Raw genomic sequence first — 17,686 nt, forward strand, 5'->3', positions numbered from 1 at the left:
AAGTGGATTTACTACTGCCCTTGAACATCCTGCATTTTTGTATTGACTGAAGTCTATTTTCAGACCTCCTTTAAGTAATTTCTTACAAGTGAGTTATACAGTACACATTTTTAAATATAAAAAAATCAAAAATAGCCATGATGGTTCATGGGAGAAAAAATCCAAACTCAAACTCTGTAGTTAGGATAGGCAAGGGCATACCAGAGGTGATGTTGCTCTGTACATCAAAAAAAAAGTGAAGTGTCAAGGGATGAAATCTAACTAGTGTTGGTCTGTGGATAGATAGTTTATGTCAGAATAAGGACAATTTCCTTGCCCCACTCCATGAAACATGTCATCATCTTTAGACAAAAATGCTTAAGGTTAGGTCGAAATGGAGCACAAAATCCTGGAGTCATCCATAGTGGAAAGTATTATAGTACAGATTGAGTATCCTTTAACTGAAATGCTCAGGAACAAAAGTGTTTCAGAGTTGGGATTTTTTTTCCAGATTTTGGAATACACAAATAGTATAGTACATAGTCCAACTGCATGTCTTTTTGCCACCAGCTGCCCACTTCTGCTTTTGAGGCAGCAGTTGCTCTCCTGCTCTTTTGTTTCTCTCCAGCCTTGTGTATTCTTCATTCACTACTTGTGTTGTGTATGAGATGGGAAGCTGGAGGGAGAGTGAGGATCTGAGAGATGAATGAACAGGAGTGCCATAGCCTCAAAGGCTGAAGCAGGGGGCTGGCAGCAAAATTTTCAGGTTTTGGAGGTTTTCAGACTTCCAGGTTAGAGTGGTTCAACCTGTAATAGCTTGCTCCAATTACTTGCAGGTAGACTGCATGTTCTGTCCACAATAAATAGGTATATTTTCTAGATACTCAAATGACTGTATTACAAGGACTGGTCATGGAACTGACCAGTGAAAAGACAACCCTAGACTTAATCTGACATGATGCTCATGATTTAGTAAGCAATGTGTGGTCTTCAGCTGTCTGAAAACAGTGACTGCAGTGCTACAAAATGTACTGTATTTAAGTGGAAAACAGCTAATGAAGTCCAACCTAGGATTTTATCACATGGGAAAAATGGGGGATTTAAACAGCAATTATCCCATTATAATTATGCAGTTGCGATTAACTTTTTCACAAGACATTGAAGTTAAAGTGCCATTATCCTGGGAATAAACAGGCAATAAAACAGCAACAAATCATTCATGGCCAAATCCTGTGAATGATTTGTTGCTGTTTATTGCCTGTTTATTCCTGGGATAATGGCTCTTTAATCGCAATGTGTGTGAAAATGTTAATCACGATTGCATGATTTTCACGGGATAATCGCTGTTTAACCCACCCATCCACCCTGATTTTTCCCATATGATAAAATCCCTAACTGCATATGCAAGTAAAGAAAGGTACTACCAAGTGTAAGTGTCAGGGATGATGGGAGTTGTAGCTCTTCACCTCTGGCTCGAACTCACCACCTTGTTATGCACCGGCGCTGACCAGTTTTGGTCAGTGGTTAAAGCTTTGCTCTAAAGCAGCAGAGTTACAGAGAATAGGCTGAAGACCCCAACAAACTCTCCAAGCCTTCTCACTCTTGCTTCCACAGAAGTCTTCACACTTCTCCAGGATCCAGCTGGTTCTTGTAGCTTCACCCAAGACACCAGACAACTCAGTAGTCTTATATAAAAGATCTACTTTATTCTACTATATACAGCTCCAAAACTATCCAACAATACTCCAATACAACTCCTCACTACTACCCACAAAATACATTGGGATTCATAGCCATTATTATAGTCATTGGAAAATACCACCCACTCTTGTCAGTTTCCACCCAGTGGGCGTGTACAACCATTCTCATTGGTTCTCTTGGTTCATCCCATAATTAATGATTTCATCATTTTACCTTGTCCACTTTAACAATTCTCAGGTGTGTCCAATTATCCACTTTGCAGTTCTGTCCTTGGCATTTAGGACTTGTTAATTACATTACCTTTTACACCTGTGTGGCTCCTAATTGCTTTTGCTGAGTCATCCTGACTCTCACATACAAGTTTTATTTCATTCACTGTATATGCCATGTTGCTTTTCCTTAACAGTAAGTGGTATCAAAAAGTTTATACAAAGAAGCTCTCAGGGAAAGAAATTGTTTTATTGAGGAAATGTTGCCATAAAAAGCAGAACAAAAAGGAACACAAACTTGCACGCACACACACTAACAATATGCAAGTAGACAAAATGGATTCAACAATTGTGAAAATGGCCACTAATCTTTTAGATAAAGGTGCTGCCCTGATCAGAGGTGTAGAAACATGGAGATAGATCCCAGTACAAGAATTATTTTTTTTATAAAGGCTACACCAATATTTTCTTGCAAGTTTTATACCAGAGGTAGGATTTATACTTGAAATTCCACTGCCCCCTCCCAAGCGCTAGCCCCCCCCAAAAAAAAATCTAGCCAAGAAAACATTTCAATGATTCAACTCCACACTCCATAATTTGCAGGATGTTATATGCTGTTGGGACAGGGGGTTCCATTCCCCAAAAATGCCATATACACCCCATGGCCTGACAGGTAACTGGAAGTGATGCACTGTTACTTCTTGTTGCTTAAAATGGCTGCTGCAACAACTTGTTGCAATTGCCTAGAGGAGGTGAAAATGGGGCAATGTGGCCCTCAGCATGGCTTCTGAGTGTGCTTACTGATTTATATCCTGAACAATAACTCTTCATTTTTGTGGTCAGTTTGACCTCACTCTCCCTGCCGCCAAAGAAGGCTGATTAATACTAAAAAAGACAAATGAGCTGAGACTTCATCCAAGTTCTGATTTCATAGGTAGTTATTTCTGTAGCACTGCCAACATTACAGAATGTACTACTGCAGAACATTCCCTCTTTAAAACTGATTTGTTCTTAACAGGCTACACAAATAAATAAATGCTACAACATGTGCAGCTGTGGAGAAAAAAACCTGTTGTATCTAAGCATTCAGCACTCTAGGCAAGCAAAATGCTCAAGACCAGGCATATTTGACCCAGTTTCCTGCTTTCTTAATCCTAAAATTCTAAACTTAAGCTATTCATGAAATATTCATAAAATCCTGCTGTTTCAGAATATCTTTGACCTGTTTGAAAGTAGTCACGCTTATGTGAGCACTATTCCCAGGCACACTCCAAAGCTCTTCCTACAAAGTATCAGCAGAAACAGCTTCCAAAGGGGGACACTGTTATATTTGTGTGTGCATCTATATATAAAGTACTATATAGAAGAGACAAAGGTAGGCAGTGCAGAACTGTGGTGGATTTGTCATTGTACTATGCTAAAGACACCAGTGAGCTGAGTGTGTACATTTTGGAGCTTAAATAACTGCAAAATATTCATTGCAGAAGTTATGACTTTGGGATTTTATAGTAATGCAAAAATGCAAAATATATAGAAACCTTTATTTTTTGGGTTTTTTAGGAGCAAAGTACTGGAAATACTGTTCCTTTCTGCTTATCTTGGCCCATTGACATGTAAATGACAGGCACAAATGTAAAGTTGTGTGCTTTAAGGTGTGTGAGATGCTACAGCAACTAAGCATTTCTGTTTCTAAGGAAAGGAAAGGAATATGTGCAACATTGCTGTGGAAGCTGGTGGGCATTTTCTGGAAGTATAATAAATCTCTGGAAATGGATGCTACATTTGTATGTATCTTTACCCATCTGTATTCTAATGCTTATAACTAAATGCTTATACTTAAAATTTGAGATAATTATACAGTATATTCCTTCAGTCCAAAGGGTGTTATGCAAAACCACTAAAATAGAAAGAGCAAAGGAGATGAAATGCCTTAAGCTGCTTTTAGGAAGCAGCAACTAAATACTAACACCAGACTGAAGCCTATCTTTCTCTTTCATCTTACATAAAACATTGGCACATAGTAACTAACATTTGCATTTTAGTATTCCACAAAAATGCACAGCATGCCAATAAATCCATTATTTTATCTTTTCTCATTTTAGTGTGACTATGGACATATTAATATTTGCCTAAATAGTTTTTGTCTACTGTCCCCTAGAACATCAAATGCTGGGATCAAAAGCTTATATTATAAGAAACAGCAGTGTCAGCACAGAAACAATGTTTTAAATATTAAATTAAGGATTAAAACAACTACTGTATTAACATTTATGAACAATTAGGTTACAATAATGCATTGCGAATATGTTTCTATTGATAAATACTACCCAGGAAAAAGTATTTTACTTATTTCTCATCTGTACTTTTCCATAACTAAGTTCTAGTATTCTACATTAATTTCTGGTTTAGTTTCCTGCTTTAGAATCTGAAATCATTCTTCAGATACTTGGCTTTGTGGTGGTATTTAAGGGTAACAAGAGATAGCAGTACATGTGCATTTATTTAGGACTTGTACAAGTCTTGCTGAAGGGGGCTGTTACATTTTATCAGCAGCCTTCTCCCATAAAGCAAACTAGACAAACCAGCACATTCAGCCCTCCTATTTACATTTTCCAGGTGGGACCTATGTCTCACTCTCCTCTGCTATCATAGAAGGCTAATGGAAAACCCCAGGTGCATATTCAATTCCTATTTCATGTGCATTCATATGCTTGATGAATATTATCTCTGTATTTAAAAAAGGATTCCTGCATTGGTAGATGGTGAAAACCACAGCTTAATGACTAGGTTTTGTTCACTCTTTTCATACTCAACTATTAATTTATGTGATATCAACATAACTCCAAATTTATACTTGGCAGTAGATATATTTCACTTTGGCATTCTCTTTTTATTCTCTGTAATCCATGGTTAAAATCATGCAGTCTTCCAGAAAACCCATTCTGTATCATCCCAGATGAGCTACAAGTACTCACCTGGATCATTTATTTAATTTTTACCATAACAGCTCCCAGCAACAACAATGAACTACATTCATAGGGTTCAGAACTGCAGTAAAGAGAAAAGTAAGAAAGGACTCTAGTATGTCTTCACTTTCTCTTGCACTTTGCTATTATTTTCTAAGGATAAAACAATTGATGTCAGTGGAACTGAGCATACATAATGACGCAGAATTATATTTTGCTGTTGTCACCTGCCTTTAAGTCAACTTTGACTTATGGTGACCCCATAAATGAGAGACATTCACCAAGATCAACAGCCCTGCTCAACTCTTGCAGACTCAAGGCCGTGGCTTTCTTGAGTTTATCCATCTGGAATGCAGTCTTTCTCTTTTCCTACTGCCTTCTACCTTACCAACCATTACTGCATTTTCTAGTAAGTCATGTCTTCTCATAATATAGTTAAAGTACAACAGTCCAACTTTAGTCATCTTGCCTTTTAGGGAGAGGTAATTCTTGATTTGCTCTAGGATCCATTTATTTGTCTTTTTAGCAGTTTATGGAAGTCACAGAAATTTTCTCCAACACTACATCTCAAATGACCTGATTTTCTTCCTATTAGCTTTCTTCACTTTTCAGCTTTTGCAATCATATAAAGAAACAGGAAATACAATGGCATGGACAATCCTAACTTTATTATTCAATGATGTGTCTTAACACTTCAGCATCCTGTCTAGTTCTTTTATAGCTTCCCTTTCAAGTCCTAGCCTTCTTCAGATTTCTTTACAGCAGTCTCCATTTTGATCAATGGCTGAGCTAAAGTATGGAATATCTTCAACTATTGCAGTGTCTTTGTTTTCTCTTTTAAATTTATAGTGGTGCAGTGGTTAAATGCCTACTGCAGCCACTCACAAACCTGACTTCTGTATGCCCTCCCTCCCCTCCTGACAGCACTGCTGAGCTGGCATGAGATATGGTTTTGTTATTTGTATATGGGGGGATTTTTAATATATTCATGTTTTAATATTTATATTGTATGTTATATATGCTGTTAAACCGCTTTGATCAATGGAAAAACAGTATATAAATAAAATTTTATTATTATTATTATTATTATTATTATTATTATTATTATTATTAGGTTGTCAGTTCAATATCAACCAGGGCCTCTGGGTCGACTCAGCCTGGCATCCTCCTGTAGGTCGCTAAAATAAGTACCCAGCTTGTTGAGGGCAATTAGCTTACACTTAGTAAACCGCTTAGTACATTGGTAAGCGGTACAGAAATGTACTTGCTATGCTAATTGTGGTAATGATTTTTGCTTTCTTTCCACTTCCTTTACTTTCTTCAGCAATCATGCTAAGCATTAGCTTTTTTCTGCTAATAGTATGGTGCCATCTGCATATCTTAAATTGCCCATATGATACTTCAGTTATGAATGTTTAATTAATGTCTTCTGGTTTGATCCCCCCCAGGCCACCCCAATCTGTCCCAAGAGTAGCCACTTTTCCTGAGAACAGGTTATGCATCAGGGCAATCAAATGTTGTGGTACAATTTCGTTAAGAATGATCCATAGTTTTTGTCATCTGTGCAGTCAAAGCCTCTGCTATAATCTATAAAGAATCACCGGCTGATTTTCTTTCGAAATTCTTGGTTCACTCCATTATCCTATTATCCAATGTATGTTTGCAATATGATGCCTAGTGCCTCTTCCTTTCCTGAACCCAGCAGGATCATCTGGGTTTGTTTTGTTCCATATCTGGTAAAAGTCTTTGTTGTATTTTGAACATCAATTTGCTTGCAGGGAAATTAATTCAATGGCCCTGTGGTTATACAATCTCTTCTGTCCTCTTTCTTGGGGGTTGGTATGTATATTGAGATAGTTTTTCATAGTTGTTGACAGATTTTTATTAGGACTAGAATACGTATTATCTCTGTTGTTTGAAACAGCTCTACTGCTATGCCATCTGTTCCTGGTGATTTATTTCTCGCAGGATTATATCCTGTATCTTAATTCAAACAAATATTTTTAAGTATACAGTGTTACCCCGGGTTACGAAAATAATTCGTTCCGCCGCCGCTTTCGTAACCCGAAAGGCTTTCGCAAGCCGAAACCCCATAGGCGCTAATGGGGAAAAGCCGCGATTTGGTGCGAAAAAGCGCCGAAAAGCACCAAAAATTTTTTCGTAACCCGAAATAACCTTCGTAACCCGGAACAGTTTTTTTCAATTGGATTTTTTCGTAACCCGGAAATTTCGTAAGGCGGCGCATTCGTATCCCGGGGTAACACTGTACTGTGAATTATTTTTGCTGCTTTTATCCAGCCATCTAAAATTTGAAAGACTAGAACGCCGACATTTCAGCAGAACCTAGGGTAGAAGTGTCCAGAGCCTCCGTGGACTATGTTAAACTGGATCAGTTTGAGTTGGTGAGTACCGAGGATGTGGACAAGATCCTCGGAAGTGTTCGGAAAACAACCTGCTCTCTTGATCCCTGTCCCTCGTGGTTAGCGGCCCAGGGGGGGCCGGCAGTAACATCTTTGTTACGCCGGATAATTAATACATCTTTAAGGGATGGGCTATTTCCATCGGATCTTAAATTGGCCATAGTAAGACCGATCCTAAAAAAGCCCTCCCTTGACCCCCTGGTACATAATAATTATCGGCCTGTTTCGCTGCTACCATTTTTGGGAAAGGTGATCGAGAGGGCGGTTGCGATCCAGCTTCAGGCGGTCTTGGATGAAACGGATTATCTGGACCCATTTCAAACTGGCTTCCGGGCGGGTTACGGGGTTGAGACGGCCATGGTCGCCTTGGTCGATGATCTCCGTCTGAGCATCGACAGGGGAAGCGTGTCCCTGTTGGTACTCTTGGACATCTCAGCGGCTTTCGATACCATAGACCATGGTATCCTTCTGGGGCGCCTCGCAGAGGTGGGGATCGGGGGCACTGCGCTCCAGTGGTTCCGTTCCTACCTCTCCGGGAGGTCCCAGATGGTGCAGCTGGGAGACGTGTGCTCCGATGAGAGGCCCCTTAAAACTGGGGTCCCTCAAGGGGCCATTCTGTCTCCCATGCTATTTAACATTTACATGAAACCGCTGGGAGAGATCATCCGGAGACATGGGGCGCGGGGTTATCAGTACGCTGATGACACCCAAATCATTTTCTCTATGTCTCCGACTGATGTAGTGACTGGGGATGGCGTCTCTCCTCTCGTGGCCTGTCTGGAGTCAGTAATGGGCTGGATGAGGGAAAACCGACTCAAATTGAATCCAGAGAAAACGGAGGTACTAGTGATAGGTTCCCCTGGTCCAGGAATGGCGGTGGTTCCACCTGTCCTGAACGGGGTCACGCTCCCTGTGAAGGACTCCGTGCGCAGTCTGGGCGTGCTTCTTGACTCGTCGCTTCACCTGACTGCTCAGGTGAATGCGACGGTCAAGAGCACTTGTTATCAGCTTCGGCTGATTCGCCAGCTGCGCCCATACCTGGCCCAGAGGGACCTAGAAACTGTTGTACATGCTCTGGTAACTTCGAGACTGGATTTCTGCAACGTACTCTACATGGGGCAACCCTTATACCAAACTCGGAAGCTGCAAATGGTGCAAAACATGGCAGCCCGGCTGGTCACTGGCGCTTCCAGGACCAGCCATATAACACCAGTATTAAAAGATCTCCATTGGCTGCCCATTCGCTTCCGAGCTCAATATAAGGTGTTGGTAATTACCTATAAAACCCTAAATGGCTTGGGCCCAGGATACCTACAGGACCGCCTCTCCCCGTACATTCCGCCTCGCATCCTCAGAACGTCCGGGCAGCAGCTACTGAAGGTGCCTGGGGCTAGATTAGTCTCCACCACTCGGAGGACGTTCTCCATAGCTGCCCCAGCCCTTTGGAATGCGCTGCCCACAGAGCTCCGCTCGTCCACTACCCTGGCCCAATTTAGGAAGGACCTTAAAACCTTCCTATTCCAACAGGCATTCCCCGAGTAAATATCCTATGGGCCTCCCTCCTCTTTCGTGGCCAAGAGGTTGGGCTTTGGGGCTTTTACTGTTGGTTTGTTTTTAATGTGTTTTATTGTAAACAGTTTGTATTTTTAATATGTTGTAAGCCGCCCTGATCGGAGGAAGGGCGGCATATAAATAAAAATTTTATTTATTTATTATTATAGTATGGGCTGCTACCTTTCTTAATTTAATATACTGACCAATCAGTCTATTAAAACACAGCATGAGTAAAAGGGACTTAGCACAGGAATACTGCATGAGGCAAACTGCTGGCATGCACCAGCTTTTCATTTCAAGAAATTAAACAGCTGTTTGCACAGTTTGCAAAAGAAGAAGAAGACGGGTCAGGTGGAAATAGTGCTGAAACTAGAAAACATTCCCTTTTGGTATGCAAAGGAGAAGAGCACAGAAAGGAACATGGACAAATTTGTTCATCGGTGCTTTTTTTTGGTTCACTGCATACTAGTGAACCAGTGCAGCACTCTCTACTATACAGATGTACAGAAGATAGATGGACAATCTCATACCATGGCAGGCTCTTTTTTTCTCTTGGAAACCCTAAAGTACTCCAGATTATAGCCACTGTGGACAGAATGATTGACTTTGTTGATGTGTGAAAATGTTTAAACAGACTGTTTGAGAATAAGGTTTTACTTTATTACCATTCACAGGTAATAATCTGTGAAGTGAAAAATTATTCTGAATACTTAGAGGATAGGATATGGAAGACAGCTCCTGGAATTGCAATCATAAATCAAATTATTATTTTTTCTTAATTGTACCTGAGGAAACCAAATTCATAGAGACTTGCTGACACACTGAACTCAGTTCAGATATCCTGAACAGGGAATGTTCATCACAAGTACCTTTTCTTCCAAAAGATATTGCCCTTATTTCTTCATTTGATGGTCTAAGACAGGGGTAGGCAACCTTTTTGAGCTGGGGGCCGGGTTGCTGTTCCTCAGACAACTGGGGGGCCGAAGCCAAAAAACAAATAATTAAATAATTTCTTAAAAATTTAAATAAATAAATAAACCGGGACAAATGTAGGACAACATTTTCAAATGGTGGACACTTTTTTAAAAAAAGTGGAGGACACGCAAAAAAATTTGCTGATTTTTTAAAAAATGTTAATATAAATGCATGTTTCTGAGGCGTCTATAGACAATTGCCCCCCTTGGCCCTGCACAAAGGCCCTGGCGGCAATCAGTGGCAGGACCAGGCTGGGACCAGTCCCAAGGCCTCGAAGGGCCGCATCCGGCCCGCAGGCCGCAGGTTGCCTACCCCTGGTCTAAGATAACCACAGTTCATGACATCTAGTTTAAGCAAACCATAGTTGCCATTAACCAATCTAATTCCAAACCAAAGACTGAAACTGTTTTGAAATATGCTCTTGTTTGGAGGCAAACAATGGTCAGTGGTGATAATGGTTTGCCCAAATCAGACATAACAACAAACTTCAATTATCTCAAAGGAGGAAACAGAGGAAGAAGGAGATGATAATAAAAGGAACCTAGTCTTCTTTTCATCATCTTCCGAAATATACTTCAGAAGCTTAAACAGTAAGCTCTTTACCAATGAGATTGGAAAAGCAAAACTATTTCTGTCTTTAAAAAAGGACAAACCTCTGATGGAGATATGGGTTACTCTGAGATTTTTTACAAGGAAAAAAAATCAAAGATTTTACAGAAATAACAACACTCCTCATTTGACAGAGATATCACCAATTACAATATACATTTACAGCAGGGCTGGGAGAATGCAGTCCATGTGAACACATGATTTCCCCATTTTTTTGGGGGGGAAGGGTTGTCCAGACCCCAGAATCACCAATATGGTTCTTGCTCCCACACCACATTTTCAGCCTCCCCGGGAGTGTTTTAACCTCAAGTTTTTTATACAAAGGAATTGATCCAGACTACATGTGAATTTGGGGGGGAGGGGTCATTTTCTAGCAAATTAAATGTTAAGGTAGAGGTAGTGTCATCCTCCAAGGTTGATAGGAGACAATGCAGGCCCTTTCCCTATGCCTAGCTAGTGCCCACCCCCAATCTAGGGATGTAAATCCTCTCTTAGTTCATTTTCCTGTGGAAGGATGAATAATTACTGTAGTATTTTCTGCACAGCATGAGCAAGTTCTCTTTCTCTCTCTCTCTCTCTCTCTCTCATTCTTTTTTGGCACAGTATTCTTTCTGTATTCAAAACTGTCAAAATTATTTTTTTCTGTGCAGAAAACACACACACACACACACCATTTCCCACCTCTCCCCTCAAAATGCCTACACAAAAAACACTGCTTCTTGCACAGAAAACATATTTTCAGTAAGGAAAAAGTGCTGTTGCATGAAACCCCTCCCCAAAACACTTCAGGACATTTGAATAGTGGAGAAAACACAATCAAGGAGAATTCCCAAGTGAACTCAATAAAGTTCCAAAGTGAAAATGATTGTGACTGAGAGAATTCTGAAAGGTCATGTGTATGCAAATAACAAATGATCAAAAAATTTTGCCTTTCAGCCTTGTAGGTTATCAAGTCACAGGTTACTATTTCTAATTACTGTCTGGGACTCCAGGCCTGTGGATACAGATATAGCCCATGAGTGTCTGGGTTTCCCCTGGCTCAGACTCAGTGCCATTGTACCTTGCTGGCCAGTTTTGCCTTTAGTGAGATGTAGGAGGCTGGTTGAGCAGAACACAGTCTCATTGGATAGAACCTCAGAAACCTGACCTTAGAGGTTCTTACCACTCTGTGACAGTCCAGAAACTGATAATTTGACAAGCCTATCTGTTCAAGCAATGGAAGCCTGACTTGAATGTTAAGTAATTCCTTTTGGGATGCACACAGAGGAATACATAATTCCACAATACACTAATATACATAAAAAACTAACACATACATTACTTGATTTTTAGTTTCCTCATGACTCCACTGAAAAGCACTGAGAACCTGAATCAATAGTGGGTTATATGGAAGACCTGGAATGACTTCCTTTATTATTCATATACTCATCTGATGCTGCAGGCATAAATAGATGATGCATGTGAACCAGTTCTTAGTACCTGAACAAACAGCTGGGAAGATATACAGCATACAGATACTTCTGTTCTTTTTAAGCTGAAGAATAAACTCATTATTGAACTGAAGTTTAAACTGATCATTAAAATCCTGGAGAAGTATAATTTAAAGGATTATGCAACTTTACCTTGAGTGTTTTGCTGGAAGATTTTGTTTAGATCTAAGGAGGATGCTCTGGAATGTGATTTCTGTGGCCTTGGTGGGGGAGTTGGTGGTTCTCCCCCTTTTTTCACTGCATCCTCAATAGATGTGCTAGAGTAAGACCTTGGAGAAAAGAAGACAATATTAAAAGGGGAAATGTTAGTGGTGTTTTTATGCATACTGCAAAGAGTGTAGTAAACAAGCACCAGAGGAATTTAACAGGGCAATAGCTTGGCTCATTTGGAAACAACACATCTCCAGGTTGTCTGCTTACAGTCTATGATTGTTGTTGTTGTGTGTCTTCAAATCACTTCCAACTTATGGCAACCGTAAGGTGAACCTACCATTGGATTTTCTGGGGCTGACAGTATATGACTTGCTCAAAGTTACCCAGTGGGCTTCCACAGCCAAGCGGGGAATCAAACCCTGATTTCCAGAGGTATAGTCCAGTGCTCAAACCATTTCGCCATGCTTGCTCTCATTTGTATGATACATCCCTCAAAGTCTATTTTCTACTGGCAGTTTGCCAATTTAATCTCTATCCTTGCCCCTCTTCCAATGCATGTCTTGCTCGGATTCAGAAGTTACAGCTTTTGTGAAAAATTCACAATTACTGACTATTTCTTTACACCACACAATTATAGCACTTTGATACTACTTTAATTACCATGGTTATGTCTTGTAGAATTCTATGATATGTAGTTTCATGAGCTATTTAGAATTTGTCCTGAGAGCTATAGTCCCTTCACGAAAGCACAAATCCCAGTATTCAGTAGGATGTGGCCCAAGTGGGTCTCCAAACTTTATTAACTTTCCATTTGAGGCTTGTGAATTGAGGTCTTTCAAGGGCATAGTGTTGTAGTGGATATTAGAGAAATTAAGGAAAAGTATGGTGCTGTACAAGAGTCATTGTAGCACAGTGGTTTGATCACTGAACAACAATTCTGGAGACCAGGGTTCAAATCTCTGTTCAGCCATGGAAACCCACTGGGAGAAGGGGGACACATCACACTTCCTAGGCCTCAAAGGAAGGCAAAGACAAATACTCTCTGAACAAACCTTGCCAAGAAACCCCCGGGGTAGGGTCATCATAAGTTGGAAAAGACTTGAAGGCACACAACAACAATGGTGCTGTATGTTATATTTTGAATGAAGGAACTGGTAGAGCCACCTCTGAGTATTCCTTGCCTAAGAAAATTCTATGAAAGTTATGGGGTTATCATTAAGTTCACAGGCAACTTGAAGGCACATACATATTCAACACACACAAACACAGTATGTATGTGATGTGTACTAAATGTAATAAGCTACGTGATTTGTTGGGAGGGGCATGAGTATGTGGCATGTTGGAAATGACTGGTGATTAGCAGAATGATTGAAAATGTTTAAAAGGTTAAGTAGATGTCAGCCAGTGAGTAAGACATATGAATGTCCAAATTAATCAATTAGGATTTAGATGTGTTAAATAAGTAATCTTTAACTATATGTTGAACCTCTTTTTAAGAAATTACTTTTTGTATTCTACATTTGAGAATGCTACAGTCATGTTATTGGCATGATTGAATTCATTCACACAGGGTTAGGGTTCACATACGTCTTGGAAAACCAAGAATATCCCAGATTGGAGGGTCTAAAAAAATGTCCCAGCTAGCTGGGCATGTTTGAAGCAGATCCCAGATTCTTCCTTTGTTCCAGGCTGCATTTTGTCAGAGACCTCAGTCTCCACTCTTTGCACTGAAACTCCCCTCCTCTCCTTTTATTCTTTTCTGCAGGTGATGATAGCCCTATTAACACTAGAAGCCTACTCTTGGTAGTGATTATATCATCCCCATCATCATACCGCCCTTTCCACAAGACTGGGACTTAGAGTGGCTTATAGAGCGGCAACAGTAACAGTACTGGCTCGGAGGGGAAAAGGGAGCCTGGGAGTTGGTGAGAATAGCTTGCAGCAGTCATGGGTTATGGCTTTAAATTCTGAATGGGCAGTAAGGCTGAGTGTGTCTTTCTTTTGTCTTCTCTCCCTCTTTCCTGTTGGACTCCCCTTCTGCCTCAGAGAGAGAGAACTGGTTAAAACAGGGGTAGGCAACCTTTTTGAGCTGGGGGCCGGGTTGCTGTCCCTCAGACAACTGGGGGGCCGAAGCCAAAAAATAAATAATTAAATAATTTTTTTAAAAAAAATTTAAATAAATAAATAAACCGGGACAAATGTAGGACAACATTTTCAAATGGTGGACACTTTTTTTTAAAAAAAGTGGAGGGCACGCAAAAATATTTGCTGATTTTTTAAATTTTTTTAATATAAATGCACGTTTCTGAGGTGTCTATAAACAATTGCCCCCTTGCCCCTGCGCGCGAGAGGCCAAAGGCCCTGGCGGCAATCTGCGGCAGGACCGGGCTGGGGCCGGTCCCAAGGCCTTGCCGGGCCGCATCCGGCCCGCTGGCCGCAGGTTGCCTACCCCTGGGTTAAAACATAAATAAAGGCCCATTTCATTTTGGGTTGAGCTCAGCTGAGACAGAATGATTAAGAGGACAAGGCGGTGAAAAGTAGCAGAAGAAAAAAGGGGTGAAAGTACAAAATATTCACTTCTCTACACAGTATAGGTAAATCTATTGTGTTGTCTCCTATTCAGATGGCTTAATTTAAGGGATGGTGGTTTGGATTTTGGATGAGAAATAACAGCTATAGATGGGGAGCAGGATTGGCAAGAGGCATGCAGGGACTAAAGATATTGAGGGGGGGGGGCAATCCTGAAAACACTCAAGCCTTAAGGAGAGGGGGATAGAGTCAAAAATGGGGGAGATGCTTCAGGATCTGGTCTGTCACCTGGGTTTTCACACTGCCTGCTTCCCTCCAGATTGAACAAATGAATACACCACAGTCCTAAACAGAACTACTCAGATGCAAAATTCATTGGGTTTACTATGACTAGCCTCAGAGAATGGTAATGGCAACCCCCCACTGAAAAAAAACATGCCACAAATTAAATGTTGATCTATACAGCACTTTAAATGTCGATCTATACTGTTTCTGTCAGATGAGTCCTAACTTTTAAAATAGTATAAAGCTTAAACATAGTGGAAGACAAAATGTAACCACTAATGTGCTTAATTTGCCTAAGTAGAATGTAAATTTGAGTGGTTTGTATAAATAGAATATTTTTATAATATGTAAATTAGGTGTCCAAATTTTAATATGGCAACCCTATAGGGTCTGTGGTGGCATCAGTGGTTCAAAGATGGTGGTGCCTACTGGTGGGATTATACAAATGAAGTCTCTCACACAGAGACCATGGACATCTAGAAAGTCCTTGCATTTGATGCTATAGCAGTGGCAACAGCAATTCAAGGATATTTGTGCCCAGTGGTGGAATTATACAAATAAAATCTCACACAGGAACCATGAGAGCATACTGAAGGTCCCAGCATTTGGTGCCATAGCTGAGGGACAGTTGGAGGCCCTTACATTTGGTATCAGAGGTAAGAAAGGTAAATGAGCTTTACAAGGATGCCCCAAACAGCTTTTCCAGAAACATGGCTAGCTGAAATAGGATGAAGGAAATCCTTGATGAAAGCCCAGAACACTACATGTCTTTAAATGTGAGGTGTCAACTGGTCTTAGCACCTACTAGAATACTGTTGACTCATGTTTCTATTTTTTAGTAAGAATTAAATGTTGATAATAAAATGTATATCACTAGAAATGGCTCACAAGACTTGCCTAAATATTAATCCCAGAGTATGATTCTTCACCTAGTTAATTCTATTTATATCGTTGTTGCACACCTAAATAACTTTTCACATTATCTATATCTTTTTTCTCCAGTTGTCTCCTTGAAGCAAGCATGTTCTCTATTACACATTTTCTAATGGTTCTTCCCATTCACTTGGTTTGTACCACTTAGATCATTCTCAAAACCTATGTAGCCGGTTTCCATCTAAGGTGCTATTTGGCAGACAGAAGCACTAGATGTTGCTTGGGATTCTCCTTGAGATTCTCAGTTTGTCCTGAATGGACAGCTGGCAATCTATAGCAGGTGAGCTTCCATTATATTTATTATGCTTTTTTTTTTTAAACAAAACAGTGTTAGGAGGAGGAGGAAGGAGCAGGACGAAAGGTCAATTCAGGGGAGGGAATTAGGTCAGAGGGAGGGCACAGAATGGAACAAGCTTCCCTCTCGCACCAAGCAGCTTTCGCTCTTTCTTTTTTTATTATAATTTTTTACAGACTATGCGCATGTTTTTTGCTACAGGTAGATAGATATATAGATAGAATGTGGCTGCCTGCCTGTTCACTTTCCCTTTCATTTCCTTGCTTCCACAAGCAAGGCACTTTGCAGGAGGCTTTATTATTATTATTATTTTGAAAAACAAATATCAAAGAAGACAAACATATATACATTTACAAAAACATTAAACACATGTTTACAAAAACATACATACATTGAGTAGACTATGATTAAAAAAGGAGGCTTTTCTTTCTATGTGAATGCTACAATGCGAATGTTACAAACGTTTCTCTTTCCAATTTGGCAAATTGATACAGAATGCTTTTACTACTGTCTGTAAGGAATTCAGGGGTAGCCGAGGAAAAGCAAAGGATGCAGAGATGGCATTCCGAGGTGAGGAATTAATTAATTAATTAATTATTACATGTGTATGAGGCACTCTGGGGTGGCAAGGAGGGAGGATGCAGGATGCAGGGATGGCATTAGATTGCATTTTGGGGTTGAAAATGGGGCCAAGGGAAGATCCATAACCTGCAGTGACCCAAATACCCACAACACACACACACACACACACAGGAGGTTTTTAAATTTGACAAAATCTGTGCATACTGGCGCCTGGTTTTTTTTTTAAAAAAAAGGAGGGGGGAAGCACAATTCCGATTGCCCAATGGGTGCAGGGAAAGAAGGGGGCCATTGAGGACAATCTCGGAGGAGGAAGAGGAGGAGGAGGGAGCCGGGGGAAACATCACCAATGACGAAAACGAAACTGAGTTTGATTGACAGCAAAGGCGCCTTCATTTTAAACCGATTTCTCCGAGAGCATTCAGGGTTAAAATACCCTGATTGAGGTGGTGGGCACTTGCTTCTGGAGGGATTCGGGGGGGGGGGGATCTTCCCAGTTCCTTCCAGCGCAAAAAGGTCAGTATGAATGGGGCCTTGGGCAAGCAATTTTTGTATCTAAATGTATAAAGTGAAAAGATAAAACCTCACTGCTTTCAAATAATTTGTTCAAAGAATACTGTGAGGATAGTAGCAAGCAAGAGCAGTGAACACTGCTAAGAAATGAGAAACTCACTTCCTTACCTAGACCGTGGTCTTGCTTTGATTGTGTTTGATTCCTGAGCAACTGTAACACAAAGATCATTTATTAAGATTTATTTCCCCTGGAAAACAAACCTCTTATCATTACCACTGATCCATCAAGATAAATTACAGTAAATATGCCATGTTATGTAGAAGACTGAGTGAGCTCATTTTCTGCTGCTCCAGAGACTAGGAAGATTTTCATACCAGCACTTACCATGGGATAAGCACTGGTAAAAAGCTGATAAAATGTCAGGGAAGCACATGTGCATGAAAGCCTGATGTGCTTCCCAAACAGCAGGGAATCGTCCCCTCGCCTCCAGTGTCC

At 40.5% G+C, this 17,686-nt stretch overlaps 1 protein-coding gene across 3 annotated transcripts in view; it reads right to left on the reverse strand.

Moving 5' to 3' along the window:
• The window catches only part of REPS2 (RALBP1 associated Eps domain containing 2), a 100,639-nt gene that overhangs the window by 23,886 nt on the left and 59,067 nt on the right, over positions 1–17,686 (reverse strand). For all 3 annotated transcript variants that reach the window (XM_042459032.1, XM_042459031.1, XM_042459033.1), the window contains exons 13-14: positions 17,359–17,401; positions 12,036–12,172 (exon numbers count right to left, since the gene is read on the reverse strand). In XM_042459032.1, coding sequence (XP_042314966.1) covers positions 12,036–12,172; positions 17,359–17,401 — 180 coding nt within the window. The remainder of the gene's footprint in view (positions 1–12,035; positions 12,173–17,358; positions 17,402–17,686) is intronic.

This window comes from Sceloporus undulatus, chromosome 3, assembly GCF_019175285.1.
Source record: "Sceloporus undulatus isolate JIND9_A2432 ecotype Alabama chromosome 3, SceUnd_v1.1, whole genome shotgun sequence".
Lineage (NCBI taxonomy): Eukaryota > Metazoa > Chordata > Lepidosauria > Squamata > Phrynosomatidae > Sceloporus > Sceloporus undulatus.